The 22,075-nt window shown below is 40.2% G+C and overlaps 1 protein-coding gene across 3 annotated transcripts in view; it reads right to left on the bottom strand.

The window, feature by feature from the left end:
• Positions 1 to 22,075, bottom strand: part of SUPT20H (SPT20 homolog, SAGA complex component) — a 127,233-nt gene that overhangs the window by 4,726 nt on the left and 100,432 nt on the right. For 2 of the 3 annotated variants that reach the window (XM_089690841.1, XM_089690843.1), the window contains 3 exons: positions 16,481 to 16,618; positions 9,613 to 9,718; positions 1,205 to 1,329 (listed from right to left, as the gene is read on the bottom strand). In XM_089690841.1, coding sequence (XP_089546967.1) covers positions 1,205 to 1,329; positions 9,613 to 9,718; positions 16,481 to 16,618 — 369 coding nt within the window. The remainder of the gene's footprint in view (positions 1 to 1,204; positions 1,330 to 9,612; positions 9,719 to 16,480; positions 16,619 to 22,075) is intronic. The other variant, XM_089690844.1, reaches the window with a different exon arrangement.

Genomic DNA, 22,075 nt, shown 5'->3' with positions numbered 1-22,075 from the left:
ATGCAATTATTTTAGTAAATATAAACTGCTAAATAACTTTTCTCATCAGCAGTTAGAGAAGTCTTGTAACATGACTTCCATCAGTGTCCAGCAGAGCATTGGTTAAAACTTGTAGTTTTCATTTTCCCGATTGTCCTATGAGGCTATATAACCCCTGACCCTCTGTGTGGACAGCGCTGGTTGGCCCTGTGTTGATCACATACGCTCTCAAGAAAAAAAAAACACTAGTAATACACACCAAACTGAGCATGTACAGCTTGCCCCCAAGGTTCTGTTCTATCAGTAGATGGATTGGGGACAGTAGAAGGGCAGGATCAAACATCCTTTTTACACAGTGCAGAGGATTAACTGTTTTTTGTTTTTACTGTTGTGGGTTTAGTAACACTTTAAAATGTTGTACTCTTATGCAAGCTAGCAGAAGCAGGAATATGATTTAGCCCAATTGTGGATGCAATCCACCAATCTACCTACCCAAAAATCACTTTAGCTGGGGGAATTTGCTGAAAATGCCTGCATAGGCTAAACATTACTAATTTAAAAAGGTATTTATCAGCCAAGGGCAACACTCTTCTAAAACCTGGAACTAGAATGTTCCACATGCAGCGAATTGCAGTTTGCATGCACTTGTCCTAATCCTGCAGTTACACAGTTATTCCACTCAGTATTTATATTAAAGCCCAGTTCAAACCAGCTAAAGGCATAATAGGTGCATCATAACAAATGTGTGCGGTGTCTTAAAAAGTTAATTCTCTTTAGAAAGCAGCCGCAGCCTGAGTAGAAAAGCCTTTCCTCTACCAGCATGCTATAAAGAAAATAACCTTGCTCTCTGTTGGGAAGTAGTGGTCTCTATGCAGGGATCTGACATGCCCTCGGCTGAGACAGAACTATTATGAACAAAGCTCATGTTCCCTGCTGAGGGGTGTGTTGCACCTCTGCAGAGAGAGCACAGCTTCCACACAGTGAAGCAATGGCCCTCTACAGTATGATGGCAGCAGACGGGCTTTCTACTCGGACTGCAGGTGCTTTCTGAAGAAAATGAACTGAGTGACTTTTGTTTTGATACACCTGGAGTGGATAGCAATGCTTTAATCTGAAATTTCAGTTGGGCTTTAAATATATGAGAATGTAATTTGCACACTAGAGTTTTTTTTTTTTTTTTTGCCTTAGTGTCTGCCAGAGCTATTATTGTAGATCTATAGATTACTTGTATATGCTGCTTTTGCTGCTGCATGGCTTGCTGCTGCAGTTGTAAGGCAGGAGAGAGCTGCAGATTCTGGTAAGGACGGCCTTGCCCGGGTCTATTCACAGTAGAGCCGAGCTGGGGTAACACTATGGAGAGGAGAAGGGAAGAGTAGGCAGGTCAAAGGGGAACAGTGTTCAAGAGATGAAAACACAGACACTGAAATTCTGGGTGTCATATACAGTAACTCACAGAAGTGAGTGCACCCCTCACATTTTTGTAAATATTTTATTCTATCTTTTCATGTGACAACACTGAAGAAATGACACTTTGCTACAATGTAAAAGTAGTGAGTGTACAGCTTGTATAAAAGTGTAAACTTGCTGTCCCCTCAAAATAACTCAACACAGAGCCATTAATGTCTAAACCGCTGGCAACAAAAGTGAGTACACCCCTAAGTGTCAATATTTTGTGTGGCCACCATTATTTTCCAGCACTGCCTTAACCCTCTTGGGCATGGAGTTCACCAGAGCTTCACAGGTTGCCACTGGAGTCATCTTCTACTCCTCCATGACGACATCAAGGAGCTGGTGGATGTCAGAGATATTGCGCTCCTCCACCTTCCAGTTGAGGATGCCCCACGGATGCTCAATAGGGTTTAGGTCTGGAGACATGCTTGGCCAGTCCATCACCTTTACCTTCAGCTTCTTTAGCAAGGCAGTGGTCGTCTTGGAGGTGTGTTTGGGCTCGTTATGTTGGAATACTGCCCTGCGTCCCAGTCTCCGAAGGGAGGGGATCATGCTCTGCTTCAGTATGTCACAGTACATGTTGGCATTCATGGTTCCCTCAATGAACTGTAGCTCCCCAGTTCTGGCAGCACTCATGCAGCCCTAGACCATGACACTCCCACCACCATGCTTGACTGTAGGCAAGACATACTTGTCTTTGTACTCCTCACCTGGTTGCTGCCACACACCCTTGACACCATCTGAACCAAATCAGTTTATCTTGGTCTCATCAGACCACAGGACATGGTTCCAGTAATCCATGTCCTCAGTCTGCTTGTCTTCAGCAAACTGTTTGCAGGTTTTCTTGTGCATCATCTTTAGAAGAGGCTTCCTTCTGGGACGACAGCCATGCAGACCAATTTGATGCAGTGTGCGGCGTATGGTCTGAGCACTGACAGGCTGACCCCCCACCCCTTCAACCTCTGCAGCAATGCTAGCAGCACTCTACGTCTATTACCCAAAGACAACCTCTGGCTAGGATGCTGAGCACATGCAATCAATTTCTTTGGTCGACCATGGCGAGCGAGGCCTGTTCTGAGTGGAACCTGTCCTCTTAAACAGCTGTATGGTCTTGGCCACCTTGCTGCAGCTCAGTTTCAGGGTCTTAGCAATCTTCTTACAGCCTAGGCCATCATTATGTAGAGCAACAATTCTTTTTTCAGATCCTCAGAGAATTCTTTGCCATGAGGTGCCATGTTGAACTTCCAGTCATCAGTATGAGAGAGTGAGAGCTATAACACCAAATTTAACACACCTGCTCCCCATTCACACCTGAGACCTTGTACCACTAACGAGTCACATGACACCGGGGAGGGAAAATGGCTAATTGGGCCCAATTTGGACCTTGTCACTTAGAGGTGTACTCACGTTTGTTGCCAGCGGTTTAGACATTAATGGCTGTGTGTTGAGTTATTTTGAGGGGACAGCAAATTTACACTGTTATACAAGCTGTACACTCACTATGTCACATTGTAGCAAAGTGTCATTTCTTCAGTGTTGTCACATGAAAAGATATAATAAAATATTTACAAAAATGTGAGGGGTGCACTCACTTCTGTGAGATACTGTATATAATCTTGGGGTGGACCGTTTTAGCAGACTGTGAATTCAAGATAAACTGCTGCAAAATCTGTACAAGATTGTTGAATGATTGTTCACTCCCATAGGAACAAGCAGAGTGGTAGCCATAGATGAAAGCAGCAGTTGGAGCTGAAATGTGCAAAATATAATGTAATCTGAATTTATATTAATAATACAAACAATACACAAACTTTTGAAACAAAGTAAATGGTTCACTGAGCTCAATACCCAACATATCACAATGTATCTAAAATGATTTAGTCATCACGTGGGTGGCCTAAAGCCCAACACAAAACAAAACCTTTTTTTTGGGTAGAGTGGGGAAGGTTTAGAGCCTGTCAGGTTTTCATTGCTGCCTGGGCCCCCAGTTGGGTTATTTTAACTTGATGAATGGCACTGCAACACACAGTAAGACATGCCAATACACGTCTGCATGGGCCCCAAGGACCCATTCACATCTGCCTGTTCTGTTACGGTGCATTATCAAAAACATGGTAAGCATGTAATATTTTCTACATTAATATTCATGGGATCAAGATGGCACAGAATGAAATGCGTTGATTTAGAATGGTGACAATGCATCACAGCCAACTCCCAGCTTGTACAGCATCTCTCCTGAATATGTATATACATTGATCAGATATAACAATATGATCACTGACAGGTAAAGTAATTATCTCGTTACAATGGCATCTGAAAGTGAGTGGGATATATTAGGCAGCATGTGAACATGTTGTCTCTGAAGTTGATGTGTTGAAAGGGGAAAGAAAAATGGCCAAATGTAAGGATTTGCATGACTCTGACAAGGGATAAATTGTAATGGCTAGATGACTGGGTCAGAGCAACTCCAAACAGCAGCTCTTATGGTATGTACCCAGTCTGCAGTGGTCAGAACCTACCAAAAGTGGTCCAAGGAAGGAAAAAACTGGCAAACCGGTGTCAGGGCCATGAGCAACCAAGGCTCATGGATGCACACAGGGATTGAAGGCTGCCTGTGTAATCCGATCTAACAGAAGAGCTATTGTAGCTCAAATGGCTGAAAAAGTTAACATGTAATGTAAAATGGTAGCAAACTGCCAAAAAAAAAATAAAAAATAAAAATGTCCCCTGCAAAAAAATAAAAATGTCCCCTGCAAAATAATGTAATGTGCTAGTGTGCATTGCATACTAGCACATTATGAACGACTTACTTTAGAATGAAGCCCAACATTCTAGCGGTGATGTCACCGCTGACAGGGCTTCCATCTTCACATGGTCTTCCTTCTGGGTCTGCAGGCTCTGGCCACTTGATCGCATGCACGCAGGAGTCTCTGCCATGGCACAGAGCTCCGAAGGAACGGTAAGGCTATGCCGTTCCTTCAGAGCGCATGCACCAGTGAAGTCATCGACTACGGGCTCACTGAATATCTCCTAAATGGTGCATGGTTAGGAGATATTCCTTGTACTTACAGGTAAGCTTTATTATAGGCTTGTGTGTAGGTACAAGTGGCCAGTTGGAGTTTACGTCCACTTTAAGGCAGAGCAGGGTGGATAAAAATCAATGATTTAAAAAAAAAAATCAATTGAATTTGTTTGATATTTATCAAATTTATTTTAATAAAATGCTTTTGGAGTAAAAATCTATCTAAAGGTAGTTTTCTAAGATACATTAATAATTGAGTTTATTCAGCATGAAATAGAGCTTAGTTATGTAGCATGAGGCTGTATATTCTGCAATATTTACATTTTTGGTAAACTCATTCAATGAATCTAAGCTCTGCAAGCTGAGAACATGCACTGCATTGATGCATTCACACAATTCACAGTAACCGTGAGAAAAAACATGAAATAAAAGAATTTGAGTAGCTCTCCGACTGTGTGATTAAACTAAAATCGGTTCTGCTATCGCTGTTTTACTAACCTGACCGCTTATTCTAAAAAGGAAACCTTCATTTGGTTTGCAAATATTAAAGATTCCAACTACCAGCAAGAATGAGTCGGATTCCTTACATTTAAAGAGAACCTGTCATTTTAGATCCATCATGGCAGTGCCTGTTAGCGGGCATCCACTCACCTGCTGACGTCACTTCCCTCACCTTGTGTCACTGCCGCCAAATCCCTTACCTTATTGTGTCACTACCGCATCACTAGCCGTCCCATTAAAGTGAATGGAACTGTCGCTGAGTCAACAGCGGGTCAGACAAGGAGCCACTGCAGGGCAGAGATGACAGTTGCGCTTTAAAAATTATGATTTAAATCGAGCCTTTTTAGTGATTGAAATCATGATTTAAATCAACTTGATTTAAATCAAACCCACCCTGAGGCAGAGAGTTCTATCCATCGTCAGATTTTTGCCTTTAATGCTGGTTCCAACAAAAAGGTGTCAGAACACACAGTACACCGCAGTTTGTTGAATATGGGGCTGCATAGCCATGGATCGGTCACGGTGCCCACGCTGACCTGTGTCTACAGCCAAAAGTGCCTATAATTGGCATGTGAGCAGCAGAACTGGACCATAAAGCAACAGAAGAGGGGGGGCCTGGTTTGATGAATTCAAGAAAGGCTTGAGAAACACAATGCATTTGAGGTGTTGACTTGGCCTCCAAATTCTCCAGATCTCAATCTAATTGAGCATTTGTGGATGTGTTGGAAAAACAAGTCCAATATATGGAGGCCCAACCTTGGAACTCACAAGATGGAAAGGATCTACCTCTGACAGCTTGGTGCCAGATACCACAACTGATCTTCAGACGTCTAGTGGAGTCCAAGCCTCAAAGGGTTGGGGGGGGGGGGGGGAGGGAGGTCATAATGTTATGGCTGATCAGTGTATAGCCAAACTTAGTTTTATACATAGTTTGGGATAGAGTAGGCAAAAGTTAGCCCCCAATAGCTTATGTTTTTGCTGTCTGCGTACCATTGGGAAATCTCCCTTCATGTCCTGTCACAAAGGCACACCAAGAAGGTAGAGAAGCGCTCCCAAAAGGAGGGGTATTCCCCTAGACAGCTGTCCCTGGAGAAAGTGTCTCCACTGAAAGATTTCTCTTTACTTTTGTTCCACTCTAATAAAGATAATTTTTCCTCACTTTCTGTTTAGGTGACAACAGTCATCCAGACAAACAGAGTGGTGAATCTCCCCAATGGGGAAACAGCAGTAAAAACTTGACAGGGGACCCTTCTCCACTCTATTTACAAATTTGAAAAAAAGGTTTGCCTAGAGATACACTAAAGTTAGATGACCTGCACTGATATACTTTGCTGGAATCACAGTAATCTGCTTATGACTAATCAAGCAGTCATGTTATCCTATACATAGGGTCTCATGTGTGTAAAGATCTGGCAACTAGCAAAATTTGAAATAAAAAAAGTGGATGTGACTAGAACAACACACATCAAAGTCAACCGTTGCAAAAGGGGTGAAGAATATTATTAAGCAATTAAATAGGACTAAAGATGGGTACACACTGGCAGGAAATCATCTGAAAATGGTCAGTTTGGCAGGAACCAACTGATTTTTGGCCCGTGTGTACAGGTCCCATGACCAGCTTCTGTTGAACGGGCATGCTGAAAAACAAGCATCCGATCAGCACTGCTAGCGCTGACTAGTGTATCTTGGCGGGGGGGGGGGGGGGGGGGAAATTGGGGGAATCCCCCTGTTGGAACACAATAGCTCGGCAGGGAAATGTTTTAGTACTGTGAAACGTACGTCTTTTTTTCCCCCATTCAGCCCACTGGGTTGAATAAAATTAAAAAAAAAAAAAAAAAAAAAAAACTTGCTGTGTACCCGGATTAAGAAATTTAGACACAAAGGAAACTTACTGTTGCTCAGTATTATAAAGTTAATCTAGCAATTTAATTTAAACAATAAGATTTACCTTGTACCTTAGTCTCTTAGGCTTTACCCTTCATAAAGTCTAACGTGTTGTAAGTGCAGTAAAGTAGAATTCAATCAGATATTTAACATCTCAAATGCCCAAGATAAAATGGTATACAACAAATGCTACCCGCACTGCCATATAAGCACAGCAGGGGGCAACAGAAAGCCAATATCTTCTCCAAATGCTCAATATAAAAAAAAATATATATATATATATATATATAAATATAAAATCAGTATGCTAACTTTTGCCTCTCTCTGCTTCTCCCAGACCAGTGCCTCTATTAGTATGTATACACGGTTTTGTTTTATTGTGTTTTGTTTTGTTTTTTTTTTAATACATTTTATACCTTTTGACTATTGATACATTTTTTTTAAAGCATTTTATGTGGCTTTAGGCTGCTATAATTACTTTTAAGAAAATTGAGTTGTGAAAGCTTTATGGTCTATTCACATAACTAGAGAGACAGCTATTTGTTGAAATGGACTTAACTGAATTGGAAAATATGTTCTTCTCCATGCCTCATAATTATTATTTTTCTAGGTTTATTTTTCTACAAATATTTAGTAAAACACATGAACACATGATTTGTTTCTTGTAGACAGCTGCATTTGTTAATACAAGTAGCAGCTGCCATGGTGCTCACTGCAGTTATAAATTTAATAAGCATAAATAGAATTATGACACCCAGTAGCCACACGGTGAAAATGTGATTGATTTGTTTTGTTTGGAAATATCAGTCAAGCCTTTTACAAACATTAAATCTTGCACTTGTTCTTGTTGAAGCTTGAAAATTGATGCAGGATTCTAAATTAAATTTCAAGTTTAGCATAGGCTCATTTATAATGTAGTATAAGGAAAATGTAAGGGAAGGAAAATGCCCTTCAAAATGGATGGTTTTGGTTATAGTGAGGCAGGGTTTGGTCACCCACTCTCAGCCCAGCTATAATAGCCATATTTAAAAAGGTACCCATGGACATGAGAAGACAGCGGTTCAATTGTGTGACAATATATAATCAAAAACCTGTGCAGTGCTACCCTATTATAAATTAACAAATATTTCCCAGTTAATATCCATACATAATTAAGTAACCAAATCAAAATACAGTAGCACAGTCTGATGTAGAACCATAAAAATTACACAGTGCAGCATATATCAGTGCATACAATAAATGTGCAACAAATATGCATATATACACAAAACACTGATGAATTAACCAACAATCACCACAGCATTATCAGGCCCATACAGAAGATAAAAGAACTCTCATAGCGCACACTGAATGGTTTTATTGTAAAAAAAAACGTAAGACACTCACAAAGCTTGTGCAGAAATGGCACATATCTAGATACACACTCCTCTGGCTCGCATAGCATGATCGCATCATCAAGGTCGGGCTTCATCACTTTGCCTGCATTGTCCAATAGCGGTACTCTTTCTGAAGAAGTGCCGCTACTGGATGATACGCATAAAGTGACAGAGCCCAACCTTGAGGATGTCATCACACTGTGCAAGCCAGAGAAGTGCATTCTGTGAGCGGTGTCTCTGCATTGTCCTGTGATGTGATCTGTGATGATCTTGCACCAATATGTGATGCACTATGTATTTGTTATGGTTATTGCATCATACTGTGACACTGTATTTTGATTTGGTTATTCACTTATTTTTTTATATATTGAGATTAGCTGGGAATTGATTATTGATTTAAAATAGAGTAGCACTGCACTTGTTTTTGGTAATAGACTGTCACACAATTGAACCACTGTCATCTCAGGCCTAAAGCCTACTAATCTCATTTAAAGCCTACTGTCATTCAAAAAGTTTGAAAATGGTTGCTGTAAAACAACACTCTGGTGGGTGGCAATTACCTTTGCTATCTGCAAGAGCTATGACCTCGAGCAAAATCTTATAAACCCTAGGCTAAGGTTCCTTCTCTCTGCCCCTATACCACTACTGTGTCCTGCAATGACATAGTGGTCGAAGGATGAACCCATAGCACTTAACAGGGGTCACAGACATCTAGAAGTGTTGAATGCTGAAGATTCTGCTGGAGGCCACAGCTCTTGAAGACCGCAAAGTAAGAGCTCGCCACATGATGGAGAGAAAATTAAGAGTCTTCTTTTTCAGGCTACCTTGTTTAAAATTTCTTTTTTCAAGCGACAGAGCTGGATTAGGCAGTGATCACAAGATATCCCCTTCTGAGCTGGTGTTAAGGGGTTTTCAGAACATAGGGGAATCCTCTTATTGGGGTCTTGAAGAGCCATAGAGGTACTGTGGGGGTTCAAACCTTGCACTCTGGGTGGAGTTCCACATGTACACAAATTTAAAGCAGTCTCGTACTTCAATTTGGATCCATGTAGTAAAAAGATTACAGCTACCTACTGTAACACAGACTTGCAAAATTTGCAGGACCACACAGAGGCAATTTTATAATATATTTTCAGAAAACTGGAAAACTGAGTCATAAAAAGTGTAAATGGTCATCTCCACTAATTTTTAAGAGTCTGTAAAATCATTAACTGTCAGCAGTAAGACCTGGAATGCCTATAAAGACCTCCAAGCAACAAACAGGTGAGTGATGTTTCACAAGAGGAGTGGACTTCCACTTTTGCTGCATGACTGTTGAGTTCAGTCTGGGTCAGCAGACTGTTGGTGAGTTGGGGGTGTTGAAAAGTATGTAATTGGAGAAGAGAGAATAGGAATACATACCAGCTGCCTGCTGAGGCATAAAACCACCTACTCCTGTTAGATTAATGACAGCTGCCTGCTGTGAAGATAATGTCTGTTCTTGGCTGCTAGAACCTTGTTCCATTCCCTAGCAGGGTGAAAACAAAAAGTAGATGAACAGTAATCATTTCACTTTTCAAAATAATTTAAGTAATGAGAGACTAGTAACAAGAAGGGTACTCAAAACATCACTCTACTATTTTCAAAATATGCCTATATTTTTGGTCATACCCCACAGGTCTTTTTTGTAAACAGGACCACAGTAGGTTCACGTGGGTTTAAAAAAAACATGTAGCTTGCATTTGCAATGCTTAATATTCAGCAATGATTTTTTTGAATATATGTAAAGCCTAGTTGTGTGCTACTGCACAGTGAAACATAGATTAAGTTTAAGTAATGGCAAAGCCCTCCTTGTGCAATTGTCTGTATGTTTTGTGGCACTGCTGTACTAAATCTAGGGGCTCCTTCTCCACAGCCATCCACAATACCCAACACTTCCTAGATAGAGGAGCTTTTGACCTTCTGTGATCGGGCTCAGGTCTAGCATCTGCTCTCTAGGCCAGAGTATTGTCACATGACTGGGCGAGTGAGACCGCCAACACCAGTCAGTGACAGTTGTGAAGGAGGAAGGAGGGGTGAAAAGACACTGGTAAAGTTGACTTGGAAGGGCCATTTCTGGAGACACTGCTCCATTATAATGTCAGAGCATTCGGTATATACCTGATGCTTCCGAGTATGGAAGTGTATGGGACCTCGGATGTGACAATGCTTGAGTCTAAAAGTCAATTGATGCAATTGCTTCCTCTGGAAGCAGAAGCTCATTATTTCAGTGCTAACTATGGATGAGAAAGGAATGGTGGGGGATCACTAGTAAAGTGAATATAAGGAGGTTTTGGGGTTCCTTAGATGAGCAAAGTCTCTCTTTAATCACAGCCTGAGAGTCTAGTTATGGAGAATCTGTCACCTTGCCCTTCTGCATATTCCTCCACAGCTCCGATACTTCCAGAACATTCAGTAGATAACTGATTCTTTTGAGTATGGAGGAGCATACCTTGAGCCTAGTGACCAACAACCAGGCAACAGAGCAGTTTGGGAGCATGAAAAAGTAGAGGGCAAGATGGTCTTACAAGAGAACCTTTCACTTTGCTCATCTATTGAAATCTGAAAGGACACGAATACATTTTTACAGGTGGTTTGAAACTACAAATTAAGGTCATTTTTATTTTGCATGGTATTTTGATATTTGCAAACTTCTATTTTAATCAAGTTGTCTCTGGGTACAGATATTGGTCCTCACTTGATAAAAGATGGTTTCCTCTAAAACGTAATTAAAAAGCAAAGAGGATGACCACTATTTGTTATACTATAAAAATGGCTGCCAAGAAAAGGCACATTTAAAAAAGAAACAAAAAAAAACCCACCACAACCTTGCACAATTAACCTTTAATAAAATGAATTTAAAACAATAATATCACACTCACATGATTCCAACACATTACGCATCCATAACTATCAGCAGTGAACCATCAGATGTAACCGCCCATCTCCAACCAGTCTTTGGATGCCAGGTAGATGTCTTGTGTGCAGCTAGTTTATCTTCCCAAAGCCATCCCTGAGGCACACCACTGGTCACTTAAGCAGCTTGCATCTGACAGGCACCAGGACCGGAGCAGGAGACCGGCAATGATGGTCACTGTGATGGGAGAGGCGTGTGGGTTACCACTGATCACGTGAGTTTTGGAGGTGTCCTCAGATCATCAGAGAAAGGAATCCACACCTCCAAAACGTGTCATGTGGTCAATGGTAATCCACACACCTTTGGGAACATAAACTAGTTATGGATGCATAATGTGTTGGAATCACGTAAGTGCAATATTATTGTTTTTTATTAAAATGTTTATTACACTAGGTTGCCGTCAGGAAGGGCATGCCAGTAGACAAGATGGCTCTTCTGGACTGGCTTCTGTGCATCTTTACAGGCTAATCCATGTTCCCTCTTGTGGACATAATTAGGCACATACTAATGGCAGATGCTGGCACCAAGTGGGCTAAACTGTGCCAGTGCTCAGGATCAGTACTGCTTTGGCCTCCTGTGTATCCCAAGACCCTGTGATCTTGTATCCTGACTCAGCCTGTCCCGACTACTCTCTGAACTCTGCCTGCACTGAGCTCAACTTGTCCTCTACCTACCACTTCTGCCTGTTCCATTTGCTTCTGCTCTACTGATAAGTTCCAGACCCAGCTTGTACCACGCTCCTGCCTGTGCCCCTGTATCTGACCCATCCTTCCAGTGTATGACCTGACCTGCCTGACTCTGCTACTCTTCCTGCAGTCACTGGTACCTGCCTACCACTCTCCTGTGCCTGCTGATTTACAGTCTACTACCAACATATGCCTCATCTGCCCACAGTACCAGGCTGCTACCTCCCAGCTTACCTGCTTCACTGAAGGCATCTGATGACCTCGCCTGCCTGGGGTGGACTTCTGCACTGCTACTAGCAAGATTTACAGGCACTCATGCCTCTCTGCACTCCTACACCTTTTGTTCACACTACGAGGGGCCCAGAGTCAGAGGTGTAAGTGAAGCCTTCCCCCATCATACCAGCCTCTGCTACCAGGTACATGATAGTTGCACTTCCCTTTTGTTGTGTTTTCTGTACAGATTGTTTACAAGCCTATGGTCAGACAAGCTAAAGGGACAGTTGCACAAGTCCTGGCTGTTTATTGATTATCACTGCTTGCACTGGAGTTCCCTTTGCGCTAGATACATCTGATTGTACAAGGGGAAAAATTGTCTTTTCCTCTTTTCCAGATACACACACCACTTTTGTGTGTGCGTTTGCCAGATGTAGTAGATGTAGATGCTTTTGACAGTGCTAGTGTATTCAGGCATCCGTAATTGCATGAATACAAAAGCTGTAGCAGAGATTCTGACATCCATGTGGTTAGCATGGATGGGGAAAATTGATTTAATATTTTCTCGCTGAGCCACTCATCCAGGTCACCTCAAGTCCCCTACTAGTCACAGGCTAATGTCACACTTGTGATCCTGTCCAGCAACAGCCTTGAATAAAATATTCAAGTAAAGTACTCATCTCCTTTGCAGAACATAAACTACCAGTGGGAGAGCGACTCCTTGCTTATCCAGCCAGTGGTTGAGCAACACATGCAACTGATGAATGTTCCACCTCTCTACCTTGCCCTAAATTGAAATCCAGCTGCTGGTGTGAGTCACAAATTTGATATCAGCTGAAGGGGAATCTTTTTGGAACAGTAAAAACCTGACAGGCGTTCTACTCCATCCCCATCAAAACTTAAGCAGTTTACATATCTATTTTACATGCTGTGGTATTTTCGTGCAGGTCCATATTGGTGGGAGTTTGATCCTGAACAAAGACTATATAGTCCATTTAAGAAGTTCTCATTATACTTCCCTAAAAGCTTAGTCGTAGAATGGAGGCGCTCATAACAAAAAATATATGGATTTTCAGCTGACAAAAAGGGGGGGGGGAAATCCTTTCTCGACACATTACAAAAATTGGTCCATAATTAAACACATAATGTGCACAGTTTCATAGATTATCCCATAATTTGATGACCCTCAAATGAAGGATTATGTGAGAAAATTTTTTTGGGAACATGTGTTTTCTATTTTACCAAAATGCCAGATTGAAGTGTGTATATATATATATATATATATATATATATATACAGTGGGGATCGAAAGTTTGGGCACCCCAGCTAAAAATTTGTATTAATGTGCATAAAGAAGCCAAGGAAAGATGGAAAAATCTCCAAAAGGCTTCAAATTACAGATTAGACATTCTTATATTATGTCAACAAAAGTTAGATTTTATTTCCATCATTTACACTTTCAAAATAACAGAAAAAAAAAAATGGCGTCTGCAAAAGTTTGGGCACCCTGCAGAGTTAATATCTTGTACTGCCCCCTTTGGCAAGTATCCCAGCTTGTAAACGCTTTTTGTAGCCAGCCAAGAGTCTTTCAGTTCTTGTTTGAGGTATCTTTGCCCATTCTTCCTTACAAAAGTCTTCCAGTTCTTTGAGATTTCTGGGCTGTCTGTCACGCACTGGTCTTTTAAGGTCTATCCATAGATTTTCAATTATGTTGAGGTCAGGAGATTGTGAAGGCCATGGCAAAACCTTCAGTTTACGCCTCTTGATGTAATCCCCCGTGGATTTTGAGGTGTGTTTAGTATCATTATCCATTTGTAGAAGCCATCCTCTCTTTAACGTCAGCTTTTTCACAGATGGCATCAAGTTACCATCCAAAATTTGCTGAAATTTTATTGAATCTATTTTTCCTTCTACTCGTGAGATGTTCCCTGTGCCACTGGCTGCAACACAACCCCAAAGCATGATTGATCCAACCCCATGCTTAACAGTTGGACAGAGGTTCTTTTCATTAAATTCTATGCCCCTTCTTCTCCAAACGTACCTTTGCTCATTCCGGCCAAAAAGTTCAATTTTAACCTCATCGATCCACAGAACTTGTTTCCAAAATGCATCAGGCTTGTCTATATGTTCATTTGCAAAGTTCAAACGATGATTTTTGTGGTGAGGACGTAGTAGAGGTTTTCTTCTGATGACTCTTCCATGAAGACCATATTTGTACAAGTATCTCTTTATAGTGGAATAGTGTACCACAACTCCAGTGTCTGCCAGATCTTTCTGGAGGGATCGTGCAGTCAAACGTGGTTTTTGAATTGTTTTTCTCACAATCCTGCGAGCTGTTTTGTCTGATATTTTTCTTGGTCTTCCAGATTTGCTTTAACTTCCACTGTTCCTGATGACTGCCGTTTCTTGATTACATTCCGAACAGAGGATATTGACATCTGAAAATGCTTTGCTATCTTCTTATAGCCTTCTCCAGCTTTGTGAGCGTCAACTATTTTCAGTTTCAGTTTTCTAGACAACTGCTTAGAAGAACCCATGGTGCTGATTGTTGGGGCAAGGTCAGATGAGTCTGGGCATTTAAAATCTTTGAGATTGACATCATCTGGTCTTCCCAGACGATGATTGAGAACAATCCATGACACTGGCAGGTCTCAGCTTTGCAAAGGGGGCAGTGCATGCTATAAATTCTGCAGGGTGCCCAAACTTTTGCAGACGCCATTTTTTTGTTTTCTGTTATTTTGAAAGTGTAAATGATGGAAATAAAATCTAACTTTTGTTGACATATTATAAGAATGTCTAATCTGCAATTTGATGCCTTTTGGAGATTTTTCCATCTTTCCTTGGCTTCTTTATGCACATTAATACAAATTTTTAGCTGGGGTGCCCAAACTTTTGATCCCCACTGTATATATATATATATATATATATACATATACATATACACACACATATACACACATATACACACACACACACACACAGTACATCTCACACACTGGATAGTGTGGACAATTTGTTGGTACCCTTATAGCTCAGTGAATTTAATCAATCAATTTTTGTTAAATTGCTTATTGTACAAAATTAATTTAAAAATGACCTGGGTGGATTTGCTGGTCAAAAATCACTATGATCCAATAATGTATAATATTTCAAACTAACACTTTTCTATCAATAAAATCATGTCTTCAGTCTTACAGTCAGTAAATCATCCTATTTAAACAGATAAAACGAGTCACTCTAATGTTTGGTATCATCAGCATATCAAAATGAATTGCTATAAAACCTTCTCCAAGCAGCTTGAAGTTCCTGTGAATACAGTTGCAAATATTAAGAGGATAAAAGTACATGGGCATGTAGCCAACCACCCTGGATATGGGTGCAAGAGGAAAACCCAAATTTAACAAAAGCATTGTGGAAATGGTGTACAAAAGTCATGTGTCAATGTACTTCAGTGTCTGAGCCCATTTTCACTCAAAAAAAGGACAGATGGTGTGATCAAAGTCAAAGTCAAAAGAAGACAGAGAGGACTTCACAGCTGGAGACTTTTTTAACCAAACTGAAATTTGTATAAATGCATATCCACAGATTAAGATGTTTCTGGGAGAATGCCCCTTGGACAAGTGAGACAAAATTGGAGTTATTTGGCAAGTGGCAGTCTAGGTTTACAGATAAAAAAAAAAAGTTATGGGGCTGCAGGTCATGGGTCCTCAAAAAAATAAAGACCTAAAACATACAAAAGTAAAAGCACCCAAAAATGGCTAAGAAAAGAAAAACACTGGACAATAGAATTCTAAAAACAGAATTCTATGAGCCCTGACATGAATCCTATTTAACATGTATGGAAATAACTAAAAAATGCAGTGTGAAGAAGACTCCGTTCAAACTGGAGAACGTTTGCTCATTAATAGTTGGCCTAACCACCTGTTGAAAAGGTACAGAGGTCTCATTTAGGGCTACAGATATCGCATGTTTGAAGAGATTGGCTCTAAAATATTAGGCTACGAGTCCTGCCATTTTTTTGTATTCTTATTTAAAATGTTCTATTGAATCCAAAATTAAAGCAGTCTTTTTATTATATATATATATATGGATCAATCACTTTTGTCAGGTTCAAATTGTTTTGTTTCATGTATGTACACACACACACACACACACACACACACACACACACGCACACGCTATACTATATATGATACATAGAATATTGTGTAGGGTATGTTAATCATATAGATTTTTTTTTTTTTTTTTAAACAAACAGACTTGTTCCTAGCAGCCAATCTCATGCTAGCTCAAATTTCTGCTGCAAAATGAATACTGTAGAGCAAGTTGGGTGACCCTAGTCATTTTTGCAACGTGTGAAGCTGGTTCAAAGTTGAGCTCACTATAGTAGATAAACACATTCTTCTATTTATCAATACCCTGGCATAGCACTTACCGATGGTAACAGTCCCAGCTGATCTCCCTGTTGCTGGGGACTGGATGTGGCCGTCTGCTGGGATTGTTGAGGTGAATACTGGGACAGCTGCGGCTGCTGCTGTTGCATTGGGTTGAATATGAGTGAACCGCCAGGAAGCTGTTTCAAAGATGATACCCAGTTTGAGAAATGTGCAGTGCACATAATTGCACAGTGTGGTCACACAACATTTTAGACAAATGCTTTATAAAATCTTAGAATCACCTAGCTACACAAAACACAGTATAAACACACAATGTGCAGTGCTTTGGGGAATTGTTTTTTTAACCAACTAACTGAATTCTAGATATTTTATGCACTAGCAAGCTTCTCAGGAATGCACTTCACACATTCTAAGGTCAACCAGAGTAAGTGCAAATACTGTATGTGTGCTTCTGCATATTATTTTTATATTATATTATATTACATAAATATTTTAGCTGTGCAACACAACAGGCTCAATTTAACAACAGCCTAAGGCACTCAATTTCCAACCGTGTCACTATACTATTCACATTTCACTGGATTCAATCTAAATTACATTACAGTTTTGAAATCTTATGCTGGTGTGTTAAATGTGGGGGACTAGGGCAATGTAAAATGAGATGTTATATAGATAAGGGCCTGATGAATGAAAAGTGTGCAACCCTCATTCCCAAAACAAATCCATTTTAAATTTATTTTCAATCAGAAGTGTACAAATGACAGTTGAAAACAGACTGGTTGTCATGGCATTTTATACACTGGGTTCAAAGCATATACGGTACTTCTGTACATGATTTTCAGCTAAGTAGCTTTAAATATTTTCTTGATCTTTATTAGGGTTAAAATTCACATATTGCAATAATGATAATAAAAAAGGTATTACTAAATATTTATATCTATGATTTTTAATTTTTTTTTTTTTTTTTTTTTAGGATTGGCATTTTAATTGCCAATGTGCTGTACTATATTTTTACATTCTGGCAAGTATGGCCTTCAGAAAAAAACGTGGTCTTTAATGGATATAGGGGTATATTTATCAGCCGTGACTGATATTTACAAAATAATAACTGCAGGTAAATCAATTGCTGTAATTGAAAACACACACCAGAAAGATTCACCTGCACTGACTGTCTGGTAAATGTCACATTCTTTGCTTTATAAATAAACCCTAGCTAGTAGTAGTTATTCACATTCAAGTGGACTTTATCTGAAACACTAAAGATGTCTTGTAGCTTCTCCAAGCCACTTTTTTAGTTTCAATGAGTGTTCAATAGATATTCCTGCATTTATATCCACACAGGTAGCACGGAAACTTTGGAATTCCAGTCCCCTTGGAACATGTATATGTTGGTTGTCCAAGAATAGGATGAGAAGCTGTGGAACCACCCTGTTCTAGTAACCTAATCCTGATATTGGTGTCAGGTAGTCTGCATAGGTGTTATTTAGTCAATTTACATGGCAAAAGCTGTGAATTGTTGTCAGGTGACCAGGGTAGCATTATATCAGGAAGACAGAAGGCATGGAAGGTCCCCACCCCTGGCCTGTTCAGGAATTGGTTGTTCCAGTTTGGTGTAGATAGCCTCTTTTAACCAGTTGTTACCTGTCCAAAATGTGCACCTCACCTCACTGTACTTCAAATGGGTTTTCCTTAAGATGAAGCAAGGCTGCTGTGTCTTGACCTGTAGAATTTGTCCTCCAACATTGGTCCATTCACTTGTTCAGATATTTTTGTCTCCCCAATGTACAGGGTCTAAGCATCCCTCACTACACTGCAAGTACCAAGTTAGGTTGGCTGTGTTTGGGTGTTGGATCGTGTTTTGTCACTGTGTGTAGCCCTGCTCAATGTGTTTCATCATTGGTTGACTTCATCAGAAGCAGCCAATCCTGACGAAGTAAACCAATCAGGAAATGTCCTGAGAAGAGCTACCACACAATAAGACCATCTCAACCTGGAGGGGGAGGTACAAGGACTCCTCTGGAAAGACCTTTATGAAGTGGTGTCCACTGCACTGCTGCTGTATTATTTTATTTGATGCTACTCTTAATGATGTTATAATATGCTTCTGTTTCTGCCTGATTTTAATGTACATAGATTGCCATGCCCCAAAACCTGTGACCAGAGATACTAAGGGAGGACTCAATTCAAGCATTTTTGATCAGCTTTAGTTAACTCATTCTGGTGAGATTGTTTCTGTTGTGGAGATTACTGGTGTTGGAGAAGGTTGTCCTCTACCTATACATTACCTGATGCTGCTTTCCCATTGATTGAAGACTGAAAATTATGCCTTTTTTTCAGAGCAATTTGAGATGAAGTAATCAAGTGAACTTTGAGCACTTTATTTAACTCATTTATCAACTTACACATTTACACCAAAGTTTCATTCATTCATTTATTAGTACTACTTTTGCACAGTATAGTATTTAAATGGTGCCAAGATCTGTTTTAGAAGTTCTACATATCTCATATAATTTTATATTTTCACAGCTATCAGTATCACAAGTTAAAAAAAGTTTTTTTTTTAACCCCAGTTTATGTTCCAGTCAGAAAGTAGATACTGGTCAGTATGGGTAGGTTTTCTGTAGACCTGTGTCCAAGTCACCCCCTACCTTGACATGTGACAAACAGCCCAAAAAGGAATTGGAACAACCCCTCCAAACTTCTACAGATCATGCCATTTTGACATTTGACCCCACCTTTAGCCATGTAAATCAAGGAATTAACACTCATGCAGACTTCCTGACACCAAGGATGAGATCATATAACAGGGTGGTTCCACAACTTTCATACCTCCCATTTTATTCTTGGACAATGAACATCTACACCAGCCTTTCTTAACCAGGGAGCCAAGGCACCCTGGGGTACCTTGAGGTTTCTTCAGGGGTGCCTTGGCAAAATGTCTAAAAATTGCAAAAAAAAAAAAAAAAAAACTCCTATACACACCAGCACGTGGATCAAGCCTGCCTTTTAGTTCTACAAAGCCACAGGTTTTCACTGTGCATCATTACGACCTTCTAGCTGCCGGCATCCTGAAACCCAATGACATCATCAGTTGAGGATGTCAGCTGCCTGCACAGCATCCTAGTTTGACCCTCCCCTGCCCTTCTCCATCAGTGCTGGGGTCACACTAGTTCAGTGATGGATAAAAACAGAGGGAGAAGAGAAACATTGGAATACTACTTAGTGTGCAAAAGTGCATTTGCTTTGGAAGAATAAATCACCTCTACTGTTGGGTCTCCTACATGTGTGGATGTTGCTGCATTATATAAAACTATTAGCATAGTTTTTCACATTTTAGAATGCGGTGCCCTTTTAAAATGACAGTCTGGAGGCACTCCATTTTAGAAAAAGGTTGAGTAACACTGAATTACACATTCCATGGTGATTGAATTAAGGTGTCTGTACTACATCTGTGTGGGTATAAATGCTGCGCAAACTTCCTGACAGAAGCTAAGAAACAGCTTTACATTACAGAACAAGTCTAGTTTAATGGGACTGCTACTAGCTATACAATGACCTAGATAAATAAGAACCCCTTACAGCCACCCTTAAGTGTAAACTCCTCTCACTGCCCAGCCCAAAGGCTCATTGAGCCGTGCAAAATGTATAGATGAGCTTTCCCGATTTTAAATTTAACACTGTGTCAGCAACCTATGGATTTTAGTTCTACTTATGCTTGCATCTATTGTAAGCTGAAAGCATTAAACATTACCATTTCTCAAGGAGTCTTGCCCGGCTTTACATAAAGATATTCTCATGCGGTACACTAGACCCGCTGGGTTTATTTCAACATAATTAAGTCTCTCCAGAGAAACTGCAGCTGGAAACTGTTTTGAATAGAGGGGAAGGGTTAGAGCCTTATCCAGGCCTTTACTGATGTCTGTGTCCCTTTTGAGAATATTTCCCTCCCTTCCAGTGTTATCCCTGCTGTAGAAAGTTAGGAATAATGGAGACACAGACAACAATAAAAGCCTGACAGACTTTTAGGTGGAATTCTACTTGAAAAATGAACAAAAATCATTGTTTTGTAGGACTAAAAATGGACCTATGGTGTGGCCATGTTACCTTTAACATCTACACCAAAATCTGTGGCTACCATTGCTGAACTCTCTTTGAAAATTTAGGTTCACTGGCTGTTATGCTAAGTGACTTCAAAGTTTTCTGAGTCATTCATCTCTATACTCAAGTATAGAAATTAAGAATTCTGACACTTCATACACTCATTTAAATCATGTTTGTTCCGAGTCTTTGAAAAGTACTTAAAGAAACCCAAATATATTTTCTCATAAGATTATAGATATTCCTAATTCTTGTTATTTACCTGTAAAAACCTCCCTAGTTTAGATATCCAAAAGCCCTAAGACTGTTGCTGGGCATAGCTATCTGGGATGTGATGCCAGCAGATGCAGAGCGGTCACTCAATTTACACCATATAATTACTATGCTTAGCTCCTCCCCCACTGCTAAATGAGATGTTAAAGCCATTCTAAAGGTTCGTTTTTTGTACAATAACAAATGTGTCTTCTTACCTACTGTGTGCAGTGGTTTTGCACAGAGCAACCTGGATCCTCTTCTCGGGTCCCCCGCAGGCTCTCCTGGTCCCTCCTTCCTGCCGGGTGCTCACACAGCAAGCAGGTTGCTATGGGGGGACACCCGCTGCTCCGCGTGTCCATTCACACACACACACACACACACACACACACACACACACACACACACACCCCCATGGCTTTGTCCCGCCCCCCTCTCTCCTCATTGGCTGACTGGCTGTGATTGACAGCAGCGGGAGCCAATGGCTCCTGTTTGCTGTCTCAGCCAATGAGGAGGCAGAGACCTGGAACAACTGAGCCGGTCATTCACATTGCTGGATCACAATGAGGCTCAGGTAAGTATTGAGGGGGCTGGGGAAGCTGCTGCACAGAGGTTTTTACCTTCTAGCATAGAATGCGTAAAAGATAAAAAAAACCTTCAGCCTTTAAGTGGGGAGGGGTGCTGGGTCAGCACATATCTTAATTAGACACTCCTAGATGATGAGAGGAGCTATGAGGAAAGGGACTGTGCTAGGGAATCATTATTTTTTGGAGTAGTCAATCTTTTTTTTTATCAAGTTGAAAGGCAGACTGCAATAGAGTAAAAAAAAAAAAAAAGTATAAAAAAAGATGTTCTGATGTGTACTCAACTACTGGGCTTTACACTTTGTTACTCATATCATGGTTTCTTTTATGGGGCACAAGATAAAATAAATTGTAAACTTAAATGCAATCTTATCTCTGTAGTTTTAAAACAAATGGATATGTTTTAATACTAAATGTTCTGCATAAAAGATTTTTTTCATAAAGTTTATTTTTACTTCATCATAAATTAACAAGTCCAATTTTCTATTGGACTGAAATATTAGAACGTTACAAATTTTTGCTGCTTGCTGGTGTCAAAGCAGGGCAATCTGACCTCTCTTCAGGTTGACTACAGCTAAATAACACCATCTCTATGAATGCAATAATTTGGAGGGCTGTCCACAAACGTTTTTGCAATACAGTATACTTTAAATATCACTTTTTTTTTGTTATTCCAGAATTAATATGAATCTACAATCT

Source organism: Staurois parvus, unplaced genomic scaffold (assembly GCF_062004578.1).
Source record: "Staurois parvus isolate SC_StPar_1 unplaced genomic scaffold, SC_StPar_1.0 ptg000544l, whole genome shotgun sequence".
Classification (NCBI taxonomy): Eukaryota; Metazoa; Chordata; class Amphibia; order Anura; family Ranidae; genus Staurois; species Staurois parvus.
The sequence above is the reverse complement of the archived record's forward strand: the minus strand, read 5'-3'. Positions and strand labels throughout refer to the sequence as shown.